The 16,449-nt window shown below is 42.1% G+C and overlaps 1 protein-coding gene across 3 annotated transcripts in view; it reads right to left on the bottom strand.

Moving 5' to 3' along the window:
* The window catches only part of LOC138202557 (proton myo-inositol cotransporter-like), a 73,260-nt gene extending 56,978 nt beyond the window's left edge, over positions 1–16,282 (bottom strand). Inside the window, exons 1-4 of one of the 3 annotated variants that reach the window (XM_069156660.1) lie at positions 16,023–16,282; positions 15,358–15,931; positions 6,107–6,266; positions 4,911–5,119 (exon numbers count right to left, since the gene is read on the bottom strand). In XM_069156660.1, coding sequence (XP_069012761.1) covers positions 4,911–5,119; positions 6,107–6,266; positions 15,358–15,904 — 916 coding nt within the window. In that variant the 5' untranslated portion in view covers positions 15,905–15,931; positions 16,023–16,282. Of the gene's footprint in view, positions 1–4,910; positions 5,120–6,106; positions 6,267–15,357 lie in introns of all 3 variants that reach the window. The other 2 variants (XM_069156658.1, XM_069156661.1) reach the window with 2 other exon arrangements.
* Between the last annotated feature and the right edge of the window lie 167 nt (positions 16,283–16,449).

The following is a 16,449-nucleotide window of genomic DNA, read 5'->3' as shown; positions in this document are numbered from 1 at the left end:
TTTGTTTCCTCTGTGATTCTGTGCATTTTTTTGTACATACTTTCCTATTGTTGGTAAAACAGAGATTTTTCTGGCTCTCTACAGAGGCTTAGCCTCTCGTCAAGGCAACACACTTGGTCAAGGTTGTTGCAATTGGCAATTTTAATTTGGATTCACGAACATTCAAGAGGAAACAAATACTGAGAGTGACGTTTTACTGTAAAGTGCAGCGTGTTTGGAAAGTAGCTTATTAATGAGTTCAGACAGAAAGGAGCTGTCACTGTGGAATATAGTCATTGATAGTGTTTGGTTAATGTGCCGTGGGCATGCTGCCAGTTCAATCCTCCAGCCTCATCACCATCATCCTCACCAAAGCAAAAATAAAAGATGCCCCGTACACAAAAATAATGGCGACGTCTCTGCAGCGAACGCTCAACCATCGTTACATTTTCTGCCGCCCTAATTGGACTTCCAGAGAAGACCAACTTGACCGAAACAACAATCCTATAAGAGTCTGGATGTTGAGTCCATGAATCACACGCCACACTGAATCCACACGTAAACCACCGGCTACAAGATAACGAGCAGGCAGCTCTGCGTGAGGCGCCGACCTGCTGCGTCTCCGCTCGTACGCACCAACTGACGAGGAGTGCCGAGCGGAGTTACAGTGAAGGTTGAGGCGAGACGCTGCAAGGAAAACGACACTGCAGGACACAGACGGAGTCCCACAAGAGGGGCACTGTGAGAGTGTCTGCTTTTATACATCGGTTTGTGATTATTTGTGAGTGCGTGTGATAATAGGCTCTTCCTCACCGCGGGCCATTCAGACCCGGGGGATCTATAAGTGCCCTTCCTTCCAGACACGCTGTTCTCTGTTGTCGATGCTGATTAGTTGCAGGATGAATCTAATTTCCTCTCCTCTCCTTTGGACCCCGCTCTTCTTCTTCTACAGCACCTTCAAGCTTTTTGCTCGTTTGTTTTTTTCCTGCCATTTGATCTACTGCTGCGTCCTGTCTTTCTCTTTCTTTGATTACTTGCAAAATTATGTACAAAACTGACATACAAGTATCACGTTAATGTTTACAAACTTTTGGCTCGGATGCTATTGCATATTCAGACTTACCAACAGCTACAAAATCCTGGGAAAGTACAGTACAGCACTCTAACTTTTAGATTCACAGTTAGAAAACTGGATTCTCTGTCTGTGGCTTGTGGCTCTTCTAATATGATGTCGTAGTTTGTGAAGGACAAGTGATACCCATCACAGCGTTGGGCTCTAGATAAAATCACTGCTTCGGCTTAAGTAAAACTTACATTAGAAAAACAGATTTCACCCTTTTCAAATACATTTTTGGTCACACACCGGTCTGAGTTGAGTGAGCTGCAGCCTCTGAGTGGAGACTAGAGGCTTGTCGGTACAAATAGCCTGCATATGAAGCGTTTAGGGAACATTGGTAAATTGTAGCATTCACTGACAGTCTGCATGCGAGATGTTCAGGGGATATCTGTAAATTGTTGTATCTCCTGACAACGTACATGTGAGGCATTTACGGAACATCTGTACATTGTACTATGTACTGATAGTCTGCTTGTGAGACGTTTAAGAAACAGCGGTAAATTGAAGCGTTTAGGGAACATCGGTCAATTGCAGCTAGAGAAAATGACTTGGGTTACACACTCCCCCTCTAAACTGCATAAGTCTCTGCATGCATATTCCACATGGGCACAAATGCTCTGAGCAGCGAGTCCCCGGTTGGATTCACGGCAGGCTGGACCGTTGCTTGCCTGCTCTGTTTACCCACTACCATTTCTCTACCACCACACGAAGACATACAATACCAAGGAAAATAATGCTGAAAAAGTGAGTAAATACTGGTGCATTTTTTTTTTTGTCTATAGAGACTAGTCTGAGCTATGTTTGAAAAGAGAGTAGAGATAAGAGGGTAAATACCGGATCAGACTGTGTGTGTGTGTGTGTGTGTGTGTGTGTGTGTGTGTGTGTGTGTGTGTGTGTGTGTGTGTGCGTGCGTACGTGTGCGCGCACACACAGACACACACACACACAGACACAGAAGAGAGACGGAGACCGAACATATCATCATTGTCACAATATTAGTTAATAAAGCTCAATTTGCCATCACTCTGACAACCTCGTTCAATACAGTCTGCTCGCACCGGCAAACCTTCATATCAGACCGGCTGCATCCATGTAGTCGATCAAAGGTCAGCTCGCACAATAATTGACCACGAAGAAGAAAGCGTTTTCTACCTGCTCAGTCACATTATCCGCCCTCTCCACCAGAGATCTCTATTTTCAGCGCTGATTCACCTCATTGAAAGCTGAAATGCGACAGTGTTGGTCACAGCAGCATCTGAGTGAAAAAGTACAGGTTCTGAAAACTGTAAAGATTTCATATCGAAGTAAAGAGCTGCGACATTTTCAGAGGATGGTTGACCTAAAAGAGACTCACTTCACTGAGGCTTGTAGAGCATGCTGCCCTTAGTTCTGTTGATGTGTGAGGATGCATTTACCATCACACAGCGAAAATTGACAGTTACTTTGAACACCGAAAACCAGCGGAGACGAAGAGACAAACAAAAAGACAAAAACTCCACCTGCAGAAACTCGAACCGAGTCAATTAGACGTCGGACAAATGACGGCACTTTACCGCTCGCACTCTTTGATTGACAGGTTAATGCCATTGCCCTGGGAGTCAAACGGATACAACAGAGCGACTGAATGACTTATTTGCTCCTTCAATAGGAAAGACTTCATCGCACGGCAGGAGGGGAGCATAACCAGTGCAATCATCCTCACTGAGAAGGACATGGAAGTGAGTGGAAAGGACGCTGCTGTCGTCCCGACGACCGTTCAGCTGCTAATAAAATGAGCCGAGGAATTAAACCAGTGACTCCCACAGCGCAGTATGCGAGCTCTATGGAAGGTTTTTAAAACACTATATATTAAGTTATTACACATCTAGAGGATTATTATAATGCAGTTTTGACTTTGCATTATTTGCATAATATATATATATTTAATTGTGGATTTTAGTAGTGACTTTTACACCATTCAACAACACCTGAGCTGTTCACTAAATCTACTTGACAACCAAATGCAACCGTTCAGATGGACAATAAACACATATTTGCGATTGCAGATTAGGAAATGATTTTCAACTTGTCTTTTTAAGTCTTTTAATGTTAGAGGGTCTTGTTTTAATTTCCACCATGCTGCTGTATAAAGCCTACTTCCACCCTCTGCTTTGCATGGACCTTCATATACTGCACAGGTAGGAATAGCGTTACTTTAAAGTTATAATCCTTGAGGTTGTAACACGATTGATCCTCAGCACTAGCCAGCCAATCTATTTGCATTCAGTAATTACTACTCTATATAATAATTGACTTAACCCATGCAAGATTGAAACTGCTTTCAAAACAATGCTAATGTGTAAACATCACATCAGAGCTGTACTCCTAACTGCTGCTGCTCTGCATCAAAGGGGGTCACGTAGAGAAACTTTAGTTTGCTTTTACTTTGACGCAAAAATACAGGAAACTCAGTGTATTTTAGAAGTTTGCACTGTCTGGAGTTGTTCAATAAAAATGCGTCTACTGAACAAGACACCATCTTCTTTTGTTGACGGGATCAGTTTTAAAATATTCCCGAGAGTAAAGGGACAAGACGAGCTGCCACAGTGAGCTGCAGGCGACAGGCTGCCAACCTCCAACTCCTCCGTAAGGTAATCAGCTTTACACATAGCTGCTGTGTGAAATAAAATAAAATAAAATAAATCCCTCTCTCTCTCTCTGTGTGCAGCATGAAATCAGATCACAGCTGACATTACTACCGGCCGATCTATTAAAAACAACGCGAGTTTGTTTGCCTGCAGTGTTGCCTTGCTTTTACCACGAGTAACTATTGGTCTCGCAAAAACTACCGGGGCTGAAACACACTGTGTGGCTCATCTGTGCACTAAACTGCTGTCAGTAATACTTGAATTAATGGTGAATGAATTATCAAGGATTCATGCATGACTTAAGCATTACTTCATGTATTTATACTTCATGAAATCATCAGGAAGTAACATGAGTTTAAAGTCTTTCATTAATGTTCTCAACAAATTAATTAAAGCATTAACTAAGGGGAGTACATCATCAATGATTATGATTTATTAAGCATGATCATAAGGAATTCCAAGCAAAAAAAAATTTGGACCACTGCACCAAACTCTGCAGCACAGAGCACATAAAAATGATCACTTATCTAAGCATTATTTACTCATTAGTTCGTCATGTTTGTGGCACAAAATGAAGCGGTGAACATTTTGATCTTTACTGTGGAATGTGGGTAAAACTGTGGTAAGTGCTCGAACAATAAATGGGAGAATAAATGTTTTGCAATTATTATGATTATAATAATAATTATATTATGTTTGTGTCTTATTCATAGTAACCTGCAGGTAAATGGACACACAAAAATCAGCCAATCACAGCACATAGCTCATGAACGCTGTTGAAATCCAAACACTGTGGTCATCAATAACTCAACGTTTGCTTGTCATGGCTTTATTGTTATTGTGTCCCCTCAATTAAAGTGGTAACACTTCATCATGATCATGCTTAATAATTCATAATCATTGATGATATACTCACCTTAGTTAAGGCTGTAATTTATGTGTTGTTCATGCGTGAGCTCACGAATGAAAGTTTGACCTCATGTGACTTCCTGACCATTCATGAGGTGTTAATGCAAATAATTCATGAATTAATTCCTAATAATGAATGTACCCTTACTGTAAAGTGTTTCAATGGCGTTCAACTTCAGCAAATAAGAGGACAATAACCAACTGCTGCACATACAGCTGTGCCGGTACTGTGGCAGAAAACCAGATTCTCCTGCCCCCCCCCCCCCCATTCCCCTCACCTCCTCCGCTGTCCTTCTCCTCTTCCTCGATGCTGTTTTTGATGCCGTCGTACTCCTCGTCGATGTTCTGGTTGCCTCGGATCTGACTGAGCACGCGGCGGGCCTTCTGGGTCAGCCCACGCTGGATCAACCAGCGAGGGCTCTCCGGCAGGAAGAGGAATCCAATGAACTGGAGCATGGCGGGAAGCACCGACAGACCCAACATGTACCTGGTGGGGGAGGGATGGAGGGAAGGAGGGAGGGATACTCTAATTATGATCACACATTTCAATTCCAACAACATTTCAATAGCTTTCAACAAGAGTTTATGTAGATTTGCCAGCAGGCATCAGGTGGTTTACTTCATAAAAATGTACGGCTTTATTCAGACTTTTCTGCTTAAAATAACCTCAGCATTTAACTTCAACCCTGAACATAAAACAAGGTGTTGTAATAAGAGGATTTACATGCAAACAAACACGCCACTTACTGAGAGTCTGGTACAGCCAAAGGCAGCATTTTGAGTGCATTTATATAGTGTTGAGACCATTTTTAAAATAAGGCATTTTACATGGACACATTACGTTGACAGCAAACCAAAACTATAAAGTGTCTTCTTTTTTTTTTTTTTAACTCTAAACTCAATAAGCATCTCCAAATAGCAATTATCATCTATGAATCACACCAATCTGGGACTTTCTGAACAATCATGTCCATCAGAACTGCAGCCGAGGCAACTCCTTTAAAAAAAAAAAAAGGACAATTCTTATCTTCGATATCTCACAGCTCAATATTCAAACGCTGCATTCACGCAAACGCAAACAGACGAGGAAGAGAGTGAAGTAACAGATAAAAGAGAAACGAAGGACGAAGTGAGAATTGGATTGTATCTTTCAAACGTACAGAGCTGCTGCTCTCAGTAAATGTTAGAGGCTGACCTGTGCATGTGTTGACATTTTGAATGAGGGTCTGAGCCAGAATGACTTTTTCTGGCATTTGACATGATAAGAGCCCAAAGAAAAGACGCTCCTATCATATCTGAACATGTGTCCATCGTAAAGAGAGATGTGGAGCCATGCAGCCCTTCAGAAGTGTCTGACTTGGATTTCTTTTGCTGTCTTTCCCGTCACCTGAGCGGCATTTGTACCTAAACATGTGAAATGCAGTGTTCAAGGGACTTTCTGTCAGATATTATGTGAAATAAAGTTTCATCTGACCTCCAGCCGTCGTGCTGCAGATAGCTGAAGGCGCCGTCGATGAGGCTGGCGGTGAACTGTCCCCCGGTGATGAAGAGGGTGTTAACGGTTACCAGCTGACCCCTGAGGTGCGGTGGAGAGGCCTCGGCGATGTACACGGGCACCGTCATCGAGGCAATACCTACACAGGGAGGGCAGAGAGAGGGAGAGGACTGTTAGAGGCACCGAAGCAGCATTTCTGAACATTCACTCAGATTTGACCTCTGATAGGAAACACGTGAAAAGAGTTGGTAATATTTATATGTATGAAAGAATATAGAGCACATTAAGCTATCAAAGCAAGGGTTGAGGCTAAACAATGACTAAAACCTTATGTGCGTTGACATTCACATTTTTTATGAACGGTTAATATAAAATCAGTCGCTCAAAGTGATACAAATCACAGATAATTATCACCTGACTCTTCAGTCCTTTCAACTCTAAAGGAGGGTTTTTAGCATCTTTTAGCTCATTGTTTTTCAACATCGGCACTCGACCTGTTTCAAGTCCCAACAAGAAGCTGAGTTTGGCTACAAAGCTCTGATAAATCATTTCACTTCACTTCATACATACATTATACAAAATACATTATCCCTGTGACACTCAACTTCTCAGGTATTAATGATAAAACTATATTATTTATGTCAAATAACAACAATTTAAACCTTAAACTCACCAAAGTGAGTAACTTGACAGAATTTGTACTCATTACAATCTTCTGAATGTCTGCACTGTCTGCGACAAATTTGACTTATTTGACATCTACAACATGAGCAGAGATATCATGTGGATTTAAGGTGAGCCCAAGACACAGAAAGAATACTCAAGTCCATCTCGGTTCTGTACTTTTACACACTCTCAGTAACACACACGTACAGTCACGTGCACACGTCTGTACTCACATAAACACAGAACAAACAGTGTGTTCGTTCGGGATGTGTATGACGAGGTGCCATAAGACTGAAGCTTTCTGCATTAGGTTCCTGATAAGTGCTATTAATAGTCTCCCACTGCTTTCTATACACCCCCGCTCCTCCCTTCCTCCCCCTACTGCCACCACCCTGCCCTAGACGGACACCATGACTACGTGGCTACCCGTTGCTACGGAAACCACTTTGCTGGGAAACCAGACAGACTGTCTCCAAGCGGGCACCACACTGTTGCAGCCCTGGGAAGACAAATCGAGAACCAGGAAAGAAGAGGATATTTGCTGCCCCACCCCACCCCACCCCACCCACACGCACTTCAAGAGGAACATCACGGCTCAAAGCCTTGTGGTCAAGTTTCTGCTGAGTGTTCAGACAGGATGATCAGAGGAAAAGGCAGTCGCAGACCAAAACCATCTGCCGAGCAATGCATCCTTTCACTCTTACATTTTTATTCAAAGTGGTTCCTTGACTGTGCAAACATGCCCCGAGGATTTTGAGGCGAGTCGATTATCTTTGTTGGGGCTAAAAAAAAATAATTATCATCTGATGGCGGAAATCCGAGATCCAGATCATTGCAGAAATCTAATCAGCACCGAGTCTGTCTGCTCAGGCCATTTTGATGGAAATCCATTCACAAGCTGATGACAGACGGACGCAAGAAAAAGCTCCTACATCGCTTACAGCACCATTTCTGTTGTAAATGCGGTGTTTTTGTTTGGTCATGTGCACACCGCACTGGTCTCACGACGTGTAGCATTCGTGACACCAACTATAAGTTTCTAAATACAGTGATTTTGCTCGCTGTGTGGAAGAATTGCACCTTAAGAGACCTTCATTTGACATTAGTATTCAGCTGTTGTGGTCTCTGCCTGCTGCGGATGTGAGAAACATTAGCAGCACTCTCAGCTGCTGTTTAGCAAGAGCCTTTATTTTCATAACGTTTCCTTTTTCACCCTGTAGGTGAACTTCTGTACGCCTCTCTGTAAATACCCATCATAAGGCTGCAGACTTACAATCTCTGATATTTCAAAAGTCTAAGACATTGTTCTCTTTTTGATAGAATATGTTATTGAGACTACTTTAATGAGTAGTAATAGTAAGATTACAGCTGATTTGAACAAACTCTGCAGTTCTTTGTTTTAAACCAGAGCACATGATTCAATTGATCTCAACTCTGGTAATTAAATGATGAAACTAAAAGGTTGTCATTCTAATGCAGCTGTTAACCAGGTGGATTTCTTTCAGGCATTCAGGGGGTTTGGAAGTAAAAGTCCATTTCTGCCATAATAAGTAACTGGTAGTTGAAAACATTTCAGGACATACAACAACAACAACAACAACAACAACAAAAATCATCACTATATGTGTTAGCAAAAAAAGTATAAACTTATTTAACTAACTACAACTCCCAACATTTTATTTAAATCCCAAATATTCAGCTACATGCACATTAATAGTAAACAAACAAGCAGGCTTACAATAAACCTGATGAAACACTCAGCAGCCAAACAGTTCACATGACTGAATAAAACCATCCTGGAGATTTCCTCCGTTGCAGAGGCTCATGGGTATTGTAGTGTTAAGAGCCGTCCGCCAGAATGGAAGTTATGTGGTCCCAACTGTAAAATATATTTAAAAAGAATATTTTGATATTGGAATAAGTCTGATGTTTGAATGCCATAATTCAGCATGCAACTACAGCAGCAGAACCTTTTAATATGTCAAACTGCCAACAATACCGAAAGCCATGAAATCTGTTTTCATTTGTATCTATCCGACAGCTGAATTGTGATTATATGTGTTTGCGCTGTTTGTACACTTGACTGACATCTTGCAGATGCACACCCACACACCCACACACACACACACACACACACACACACACACACACACACACACACACACACACACACACACACACAACATATGCACAGATTTCAGAAGACTTAACACAAACAAGTCCTCGGGATCATTCTCTGCTTTAATGCCTTTATCGGTATTCACCTCATACAGCCCGGTCTCCTCGTCCTCCCTCTTCATTCTGCTAGTTTTCCCTCCTTGTTCCACTAATTTATCTATTTTAGCCTTTAGTTACCACGAGCTTATCGCTGTCCGAGCCCCGCCTGCTGCTACAGACAGCCCACATGCCGGCTGGTGAGATGCTGCAGCGGATGCATTTAGTGAGTAATGGATCATTTCCATTTTGCATCCTGTTGCAGGTGGTGACAGGGAAAATATGTTAGAGCCCATTAAAGCGAACACATTAAGGCCAGTAAGAAGGTTAAATACTAGACAGTTTTACTTCAGTTTATCGATCATTTCAAATGAAGCGTTTCTGGCTCCGAGTCTCTGGAGTCCAGATTCACAGTAGTGTTACGTTCATTGGCCTTAAAGCCGCTAACGCTATCATTTCTCTTGAAAGTTCTGTTTTTTACTTTCTTTCAATGTTCTAACATTTTGATAAGTGGTTGACCAAACAGTTAACTTGATCAGCCAGCAAGTACTGGACATCCATATGAAGTCAGCAAAACCAGCTAATCGAGGGAACAAATGTTTGTTTATTTTTGTCGGACTCCGAGACAAGGATTTAAATGAGTTATGCAAAGTTGACATTTTATACGCTGTTTACCTGGAGTCATATTTCACAAATGTCTACAACATAGGTTGCAAATGCAAAGTTAGTAATCAAATGGTCATTCCACTGGCTAGTTTGTTTACTTCAGTTGGACTCGTGGGGAAATTGGAAAGCTATACAAGGTTGACATTTCCAGAATCTCTCCAGACAGTTTAGTTCACTTGACCCCTCAAAATCAAAAAATCAAAAATAATACCAAAAAATAAGTTTTGTTCTCTTTAGCGACACCGATGGTGATAAGTGGTAACTGCAAGTTGTGTTTTTCAACATTAAAAATTCCCATATCGTATAGATTCAGATTTCCATTTCTGTTTTGATTATAAAGCAGGTCCGGGTGCTATATAAATACTGTGAAAGTGTCAAAACGCTCAGTCTGCTTAGACACAGCAGATATTCAGCAACTGTGACATTTGGACTTTTGTAAGTTTGTGATGTCACAAACTCACACTCGTGTAATATGGCCGCACTCAGCACAGCCTACTGTTCAACCTGACACAGAGCAGTCAGTCCAGCGCTGAAACAGAAGAAAACCTGTGGTTGGCCTTGGGGCGCGTCACTCTCAGAAGAGAGAGCCATTAATAAAAACCGCATCAAAGACAAATAAAAACAGCCTGTTCTTGGTAGAGCTCCAGTCACCGCAAATGTCACTGCTGACACTCGTTCGGTTCGCAGTGATGCACAATGAAGGGCTCTCATCAGGGGGCAACAATCATCATTGTTACTTCATTCAGCGATAAGTCACATTCTCCCTTAATGTTTCTTTGGTGTTTGTTTGTTCTTTGTCGGCCGTCTTATGATGATGATTGTTACAAAACTTAAAAGGAAAAATGATCACCATGTGTATAATAAATAAATGAATGATTTGCACTGTGCAAACTCTGCCAGATAAAGCTACCATACAAGTCAAACACAGCAAGGCACCGAGCAGACGATACATCTACTGATCAATAATCAATAGCCAGACGAAGTGAGTTTGATGTTGGATGTGCTGCAAAAACAATTGCCTCATCTCAAAGATGAAGCTATATACATGTTTTAACAACATCCAATTACATACGATTATCAAATAGTTCAACTTCGGATACCCATCCTTAGTGTATAACAGCTGATAGCTGGTATCAGTATTACTGCTTCAGAGCACATATAGTAAATCAAGTGACATGACTTTTAAACCAGTGGAGCAATGTGAAGCATTCATATTCCGCTGTGCTTCTCCACTGGAACTGAAACCACACTGAAAACGTGCAAATTGATTTCATTTTAAGGCCTAAAATCTTCACTTGAATGTGAATCCCTTGCAAACACACAGTAGCACTGATGAGCTTTCTATTCAGCACCAGGGACAGCTCCCAACACACACACATACAAACACAGTCTAAAGTCATCGTCGGGTCAGGCTCAGCTTTAAAGCACTGAAACAATAGGATCATTCTGGTGGTGTGACGGTGGCCTCGAGGCTCAGGGAGTGAGGGAGTTACATCTCGACCCTCCGTCACCGCGACCTATTAAAAAGAGACAGACACAACATTTTCTGGTACTAAGTAGCTGGTTGTGATGGAGGAAGGTAATTAGGGACTAATGGAGCATCCTTGAAAATGCAGAGTGAGGAAAAGAGAAAAGTCCCCAAGATAAAGCTCTTGTTGACTTTCAAATGAGAAGTGGTGTGAGTGGTGTGAGTGGTGATTACATTCAGCAGTAAAAGCAGGAGATGTCGTGCCCCTTCTTAATTGAATTAAGTAAAGTTTGCCTCATTTCACACTGGATTTTTACCAAAACATTAGTTTATCTAAAAGGCATATTGTGGAACCACATGACACCTGTTATAACATGCAACTTCAAATTTGTATAACTTCATACTCTCATAAATGTTTTCTGGAAACTCCAAATGCACAAATGTCAAACTGAAAACAGATTATCTGAAAACTTGACATTTTAGTGTTGTGATTTCCACATCACACACTAACCAACTTCTCATTAAGCCGACACCAAGCTTCCGTCGTGTTCGGATGAGAATTGAGACTTAACTGCATAAACCAACCAATTAATTAGCCAGCCCCGAGGTCATAATTAAATGGTATCACAGAGTAATTAACGGCACTGTTTTTATGCGGACCCATCTACAATTTCCAAGGACAAAACAATTCAACATTTGCGACCGCTTAATAATTTAGCCAGAAAACTTGATTATACACTCGCTGTGAGGGTGAGTGTGTGTGCTTTTGTTTGTTTTGGTCTGTGTGTGAGGGAATGGATTATAAATAAGGCTGCAGGCATCAGAGGCTGGACGATTTATGGATCTTTTTAACCTTTTAAATTGAACCATTACTACAATAAGAGCACGTGGCATTGAGGGGAAACTCCTCAGGGATGGCCAAGATCTGCTGAGCAATGACAGATGCAAAGTTTTCAGTAGGTTAAATTCTGATTCGTGTAACTTCCCCGCAGTTAGTGGACACCAAAGAAAGGACAAAAAGAGAGTGGATATTTGACTCGTCCTTGTCCTCAGGCAAAGGTCAGCTCAACAATCCCCGGTGAGGAGCAGACATACCACAGGCTTCTGTGTAGAAACACAAGGACGCAGGCATGGTGCTGTGTGGCCTTTCCTGCTTTGACAAACACTTCCGATGACCTTTTTGCACCTTTCAATGTAGAAATGCAAAGCATTTGGCTTTCGTGAGAACTGGCGGTGGTTTTAATGTGCAGGTGACAGCCACTTGTAATGTAACAGTTGAAATGACCCATGTGATTAGTTTCCTCCCCGTATCAGCAGACAGAGCTTGTTGCCACATTTGCAGCTCATTTGCCGTGTTCATTTGGGAAAGGATGATTGAATTTCCTTGCCTAACATCATATACTTTTTATGTTAAAATCTCCCAAAATATTTTTCTACTTTTCATGATTGGTGTAAACACAATAGGGACAACACCAAGATGGGCATTATTCACATACTTGTTCATGGTATTATTACAGTACATGTACAGACCGGTATTTAAGAACTCACTGTCTGTTATGTGCACATCAATCTAACAGCATCAAATTTACCAAAAGTTAGCAGCTGAAATAATCCCCATGTTTCCAACTGCAACAGGTTTGCAAATATTCTGAAGAGCATAATTATGGCGGTTTTTTTTATTTTTTAAAACAACTGCATTTTAAATGTAGAACTGAAATTAGCAATCATTTAATCATCAATAATGTGTTTACTAGTGATTACTTGTAAAAAATTATCAACATATTAATATATTAATTTAAAAAAATTCAGAACCCAAGTTAACATTTTCAAATGCCCACCTAACTTTAAAACTTTATTCAATTTCAATTCAAGTAAATGCTCACATTGTGGGTCACAGGAACAGTACATTTTAAGTATATTGCCAGAAAAAAATAAACATAGAACAATTTAGATTTTCTGTGATCACCTGATCAGGTTTTGACTTTCTTTGTTTAATCTCAAAGCATTTTTCTGTCTTTTCTGTCCCACTTTATGTCGTTATTTTATGTAGACAAGCAACAGGTGGCTCCTGCAGTCCCCTTATTGTTTCTTAATAAAGACTCCAAATCAGACTTTCTCTGCCTTATAAGTGGCTCTGCTTTCATCCATTGTTTGTGTTGCAGGCTTTCTGTCCTCTTCAAGCCCAAACCAAGAGCACCCTGATGATGTCATCAGAGTAATGTTTCTCAGACTTTAGAACGTTTTCGCAGCTTAATATTGTGCATCAAGCACAAAATAAAAAATGTGAGGGCAGAAAGTGCAAGAGGACACGAGTGGGATTCAAGAGCAGGGCAGGTTTTAGTTTTGGGATGGAGGGTTTAATCAACATGTTCACATTGTGTAATCACATTAAAATAATGTGAACATCAGAAGCATCGGTCTGATTCACGATGTTAACAACTTGAAATTACATGTTTAATTTGTTTTAATGAGACAAAGTGGCAGCCATTTTCTATTACTAATCGAACCTTTTCTCTACAAAGTGTCAAGCTTATGTTTGTAACATTCCCTGTAGTTGGTCTAAATGAATGGGAGAGCAAACACTATGGAGAAAACAGCACAATAACAAACAACAGAGAAGAAAGCAGCCTTTGCTTAAGAATAATTTTGGTCCAAGGAAAAGCCAATTTAAGTTTTAGGAGCTACTTTTCCAAGGGTGTCTCACACAGTGTGATAACATATTGATATTATTTTCCACCCTTCACTCACTTTTGTCAATCAGTGGTTTGCTTCACTCTTGTTTTGGAAGAAGAGAAACTCCCACGGACTGAAACTGAACCGAGCTGAACTGTCCATCACAACATGAACCGAGCGTACTTCCTGTCAATCACCTGACCCCCACATTCATATAAGGTAGTTTATCAAATCTAAACTAAAGCAACTGCTACATCAAGGCCTTTTTAATTTGGATGTCCTCTATAGACTAAAGATAACTTCACACAGACTGCAAAACATAACATGCATTGCAAGATAATCCTGGAATATGAGACAGAATCCTTGCCAGTAGATCCCAGTTTAAATCTTTCATTACTTCTCTCACATCTTCCAACCTTTTGGAAAACTGATCAAAAACCTTTCATTATCAGGACATTCCCAAATCCAGATGAACAAACATACATATTAAAGCATGATCTGCCTGTAATCAAGTTGTTCCTCACATGAAGCATTAGAAATGGTACTAAAAGGGTCTGAAGTAATAAAGGGCTTTAATTTACAAGGGAGTAAGCATAAATTTGTCACTTTGGCCAGTGATATTCATTAAAGAATTAAGCTTGCTTTTTATCCCAGCAGTTGATTAAGGAAAGAAAATGGTCTGCTGCTCCTCCACGTATCACTGAGTAGAGGCGCTTCCAACTCTCTAAGGAGGTGGCATACGGGCGCTGAGCCTTGACAGACAGATTTAACCGCCCTTTCCACAGAGGATGCAACTCATGAGTAACAGCAGCTCCTATAAATAACGTCGAGTGCATTGAATTCTGATCAGAAATGAGCGCTGCCTGCACGGAGAGGAGAAAGCCCAGTGACAAATAGGAAGGAAGGAAGCGAGTGAGAGGGATTGTGAAAGGGGTTATATGTCGAGGGGAGGATGCAGCCAATCAGATTAATGCAACTGTGACATCAAGGCGATCTTGGCGACTCTTAAAGTCTCCTCCGTGCTTTCCTCTGGTTTCCTTTGGGCCCGCTGTGATGTCATCTTGCCTTCAGAATGAGTTTCCCCTGTATTACTTAATGGAACCCACGCAGATTTAATAGTAATGATAATTATTATTAAGACAGTTGTCCAATAGCCTGTGGCCTGCAGCGTGTGCGCTTAGAGGGCCATGAAGCAGGGAGAGTAAAGATGGTAGCAAACCACAAAAACCTTTAAGATGTGGGACTTCAAAAGGCACTTAAGCTGATTGCGAACTCTGAACTTTCTAATGGAGAGCAAGTGAGGGGGAAATGTTCAAGCAAAAATCAATAAAGTATCACATTTTATTTATAAGTGCTGGGTGTGGTGAAACCCTTTCACTGCTTTCCAATTCAGCAGCTTGTCTGCGTCTTAGTGTCATGAAGTTAAAATGACGTTTTAAACTAGTTTCAACAGTTGTTTTCTTTTTCCACAATATGCAAACCTATATTATGATCAGACTGGTGAAACATCTCATCCAAGACTGAGGGGACACTGTGTGCTTACCGAGCCCCACTCCCACAATGATCCTCGCCGCCAGCAGCACCTCTTTGCTGGGTGCGGCGCTCATCACGACTCCCCCGACGGTGAAGAAGAAGCTGGCCAGCAGGATGCACACTCTGCGCCCGAAGAGCCCGTTGAGGAAGCCGCCGAGCAGCGCGGACAGGGCGGCCGCGGCCACAGTACTTGAGATGAGCAGCTCCTGCCACAGGGCGCTCAGCTCCAGCTCCCTCTTTAGCAGGAGCATCGCCCCGGAGATCACCCCGGTGTCGTAGCCGAACAGGAAGCCCCCCAGGGCGGAGAAGACGGCCAGCACGTAGACGAAGCCCGGCGTGACATCCTGCTGGAACTGCTTGCGGGCAGCCCTCTCCAGGTCCCCCGTGGCGGTGGAGGTGGAGGAGGCTGCGGCTGCTGCTGCTGCCGGGGCGCCGGCGGCGGATGCTCCGGCGGAGGCGCCCTGGCTGCCGATGCTGGCGCTGGACGGAGCCTTGATGAGACTCCGCTCTCCTCCGTCGTTCACTTTCTTCCACCGCTCGCCCATCAGGTTGCTCATACTCCGGAGGTTGTAGTCATGGTCCACCTGCTTTCGCGACATAAGGGAAATACAACACAGGACGGGGCTGCAGAGTTGGATTTGAAGCTTCCAAGAAAGAAAACAAAACCACACTCACCCACTAAATCTAATTCACCCCCCTCAGCCGGGAGGTTTGTCCAAAGAAAAACTCCACTCAAATCTACAGTAACTGCGAAATAAAGTTGTTGTCCAGCCTTGTTTGTGAGTGCATCCACATCCCTGTGGTCCTGATGGCAGAGTTGGAGAAGAGTGGGGAGGAAAGGTAACAAACATAGGAGGAGTGTAGTGGATCAGCTCGTCACCGCCAGCGTCGGCATGACGCAAATAAATGTTTTGGAAGCGTGGCGTGGAGAGAGTGGATCCTTTATGGTGAGGATTTTATTCTGCTGCATTTCAGTTAAAACCTTGAGAATTCTATAGCCTCCTGAAAATAGAAATACCAGCGATCATAAACTCAATAAAATGACTTGTACTGAAATATGGGACATTTAGGATGTTTGCTGTGTTCTCCCATTTGATAATTA

This window comes from Embiotoca jacksoni, unplaced genomic scaffold (assembly GCF_022577435.1).
Source record: "Embiotoca jacksoni isolate LCO1_2020_lvr unplaced genomic scaffold, fEmbJac1.0.p SCAF_21, whole genome shotgun sequence".
NCBI classification, from domain to species: Eukaryota; Metazoa; Chordata; class Actinopteri; family Embiotocidae; genus Embiotoca; species Embiotoca jacksoni.
This window is presented reverse-complemented; position numbering and strand designations above follow the sequence as displayed.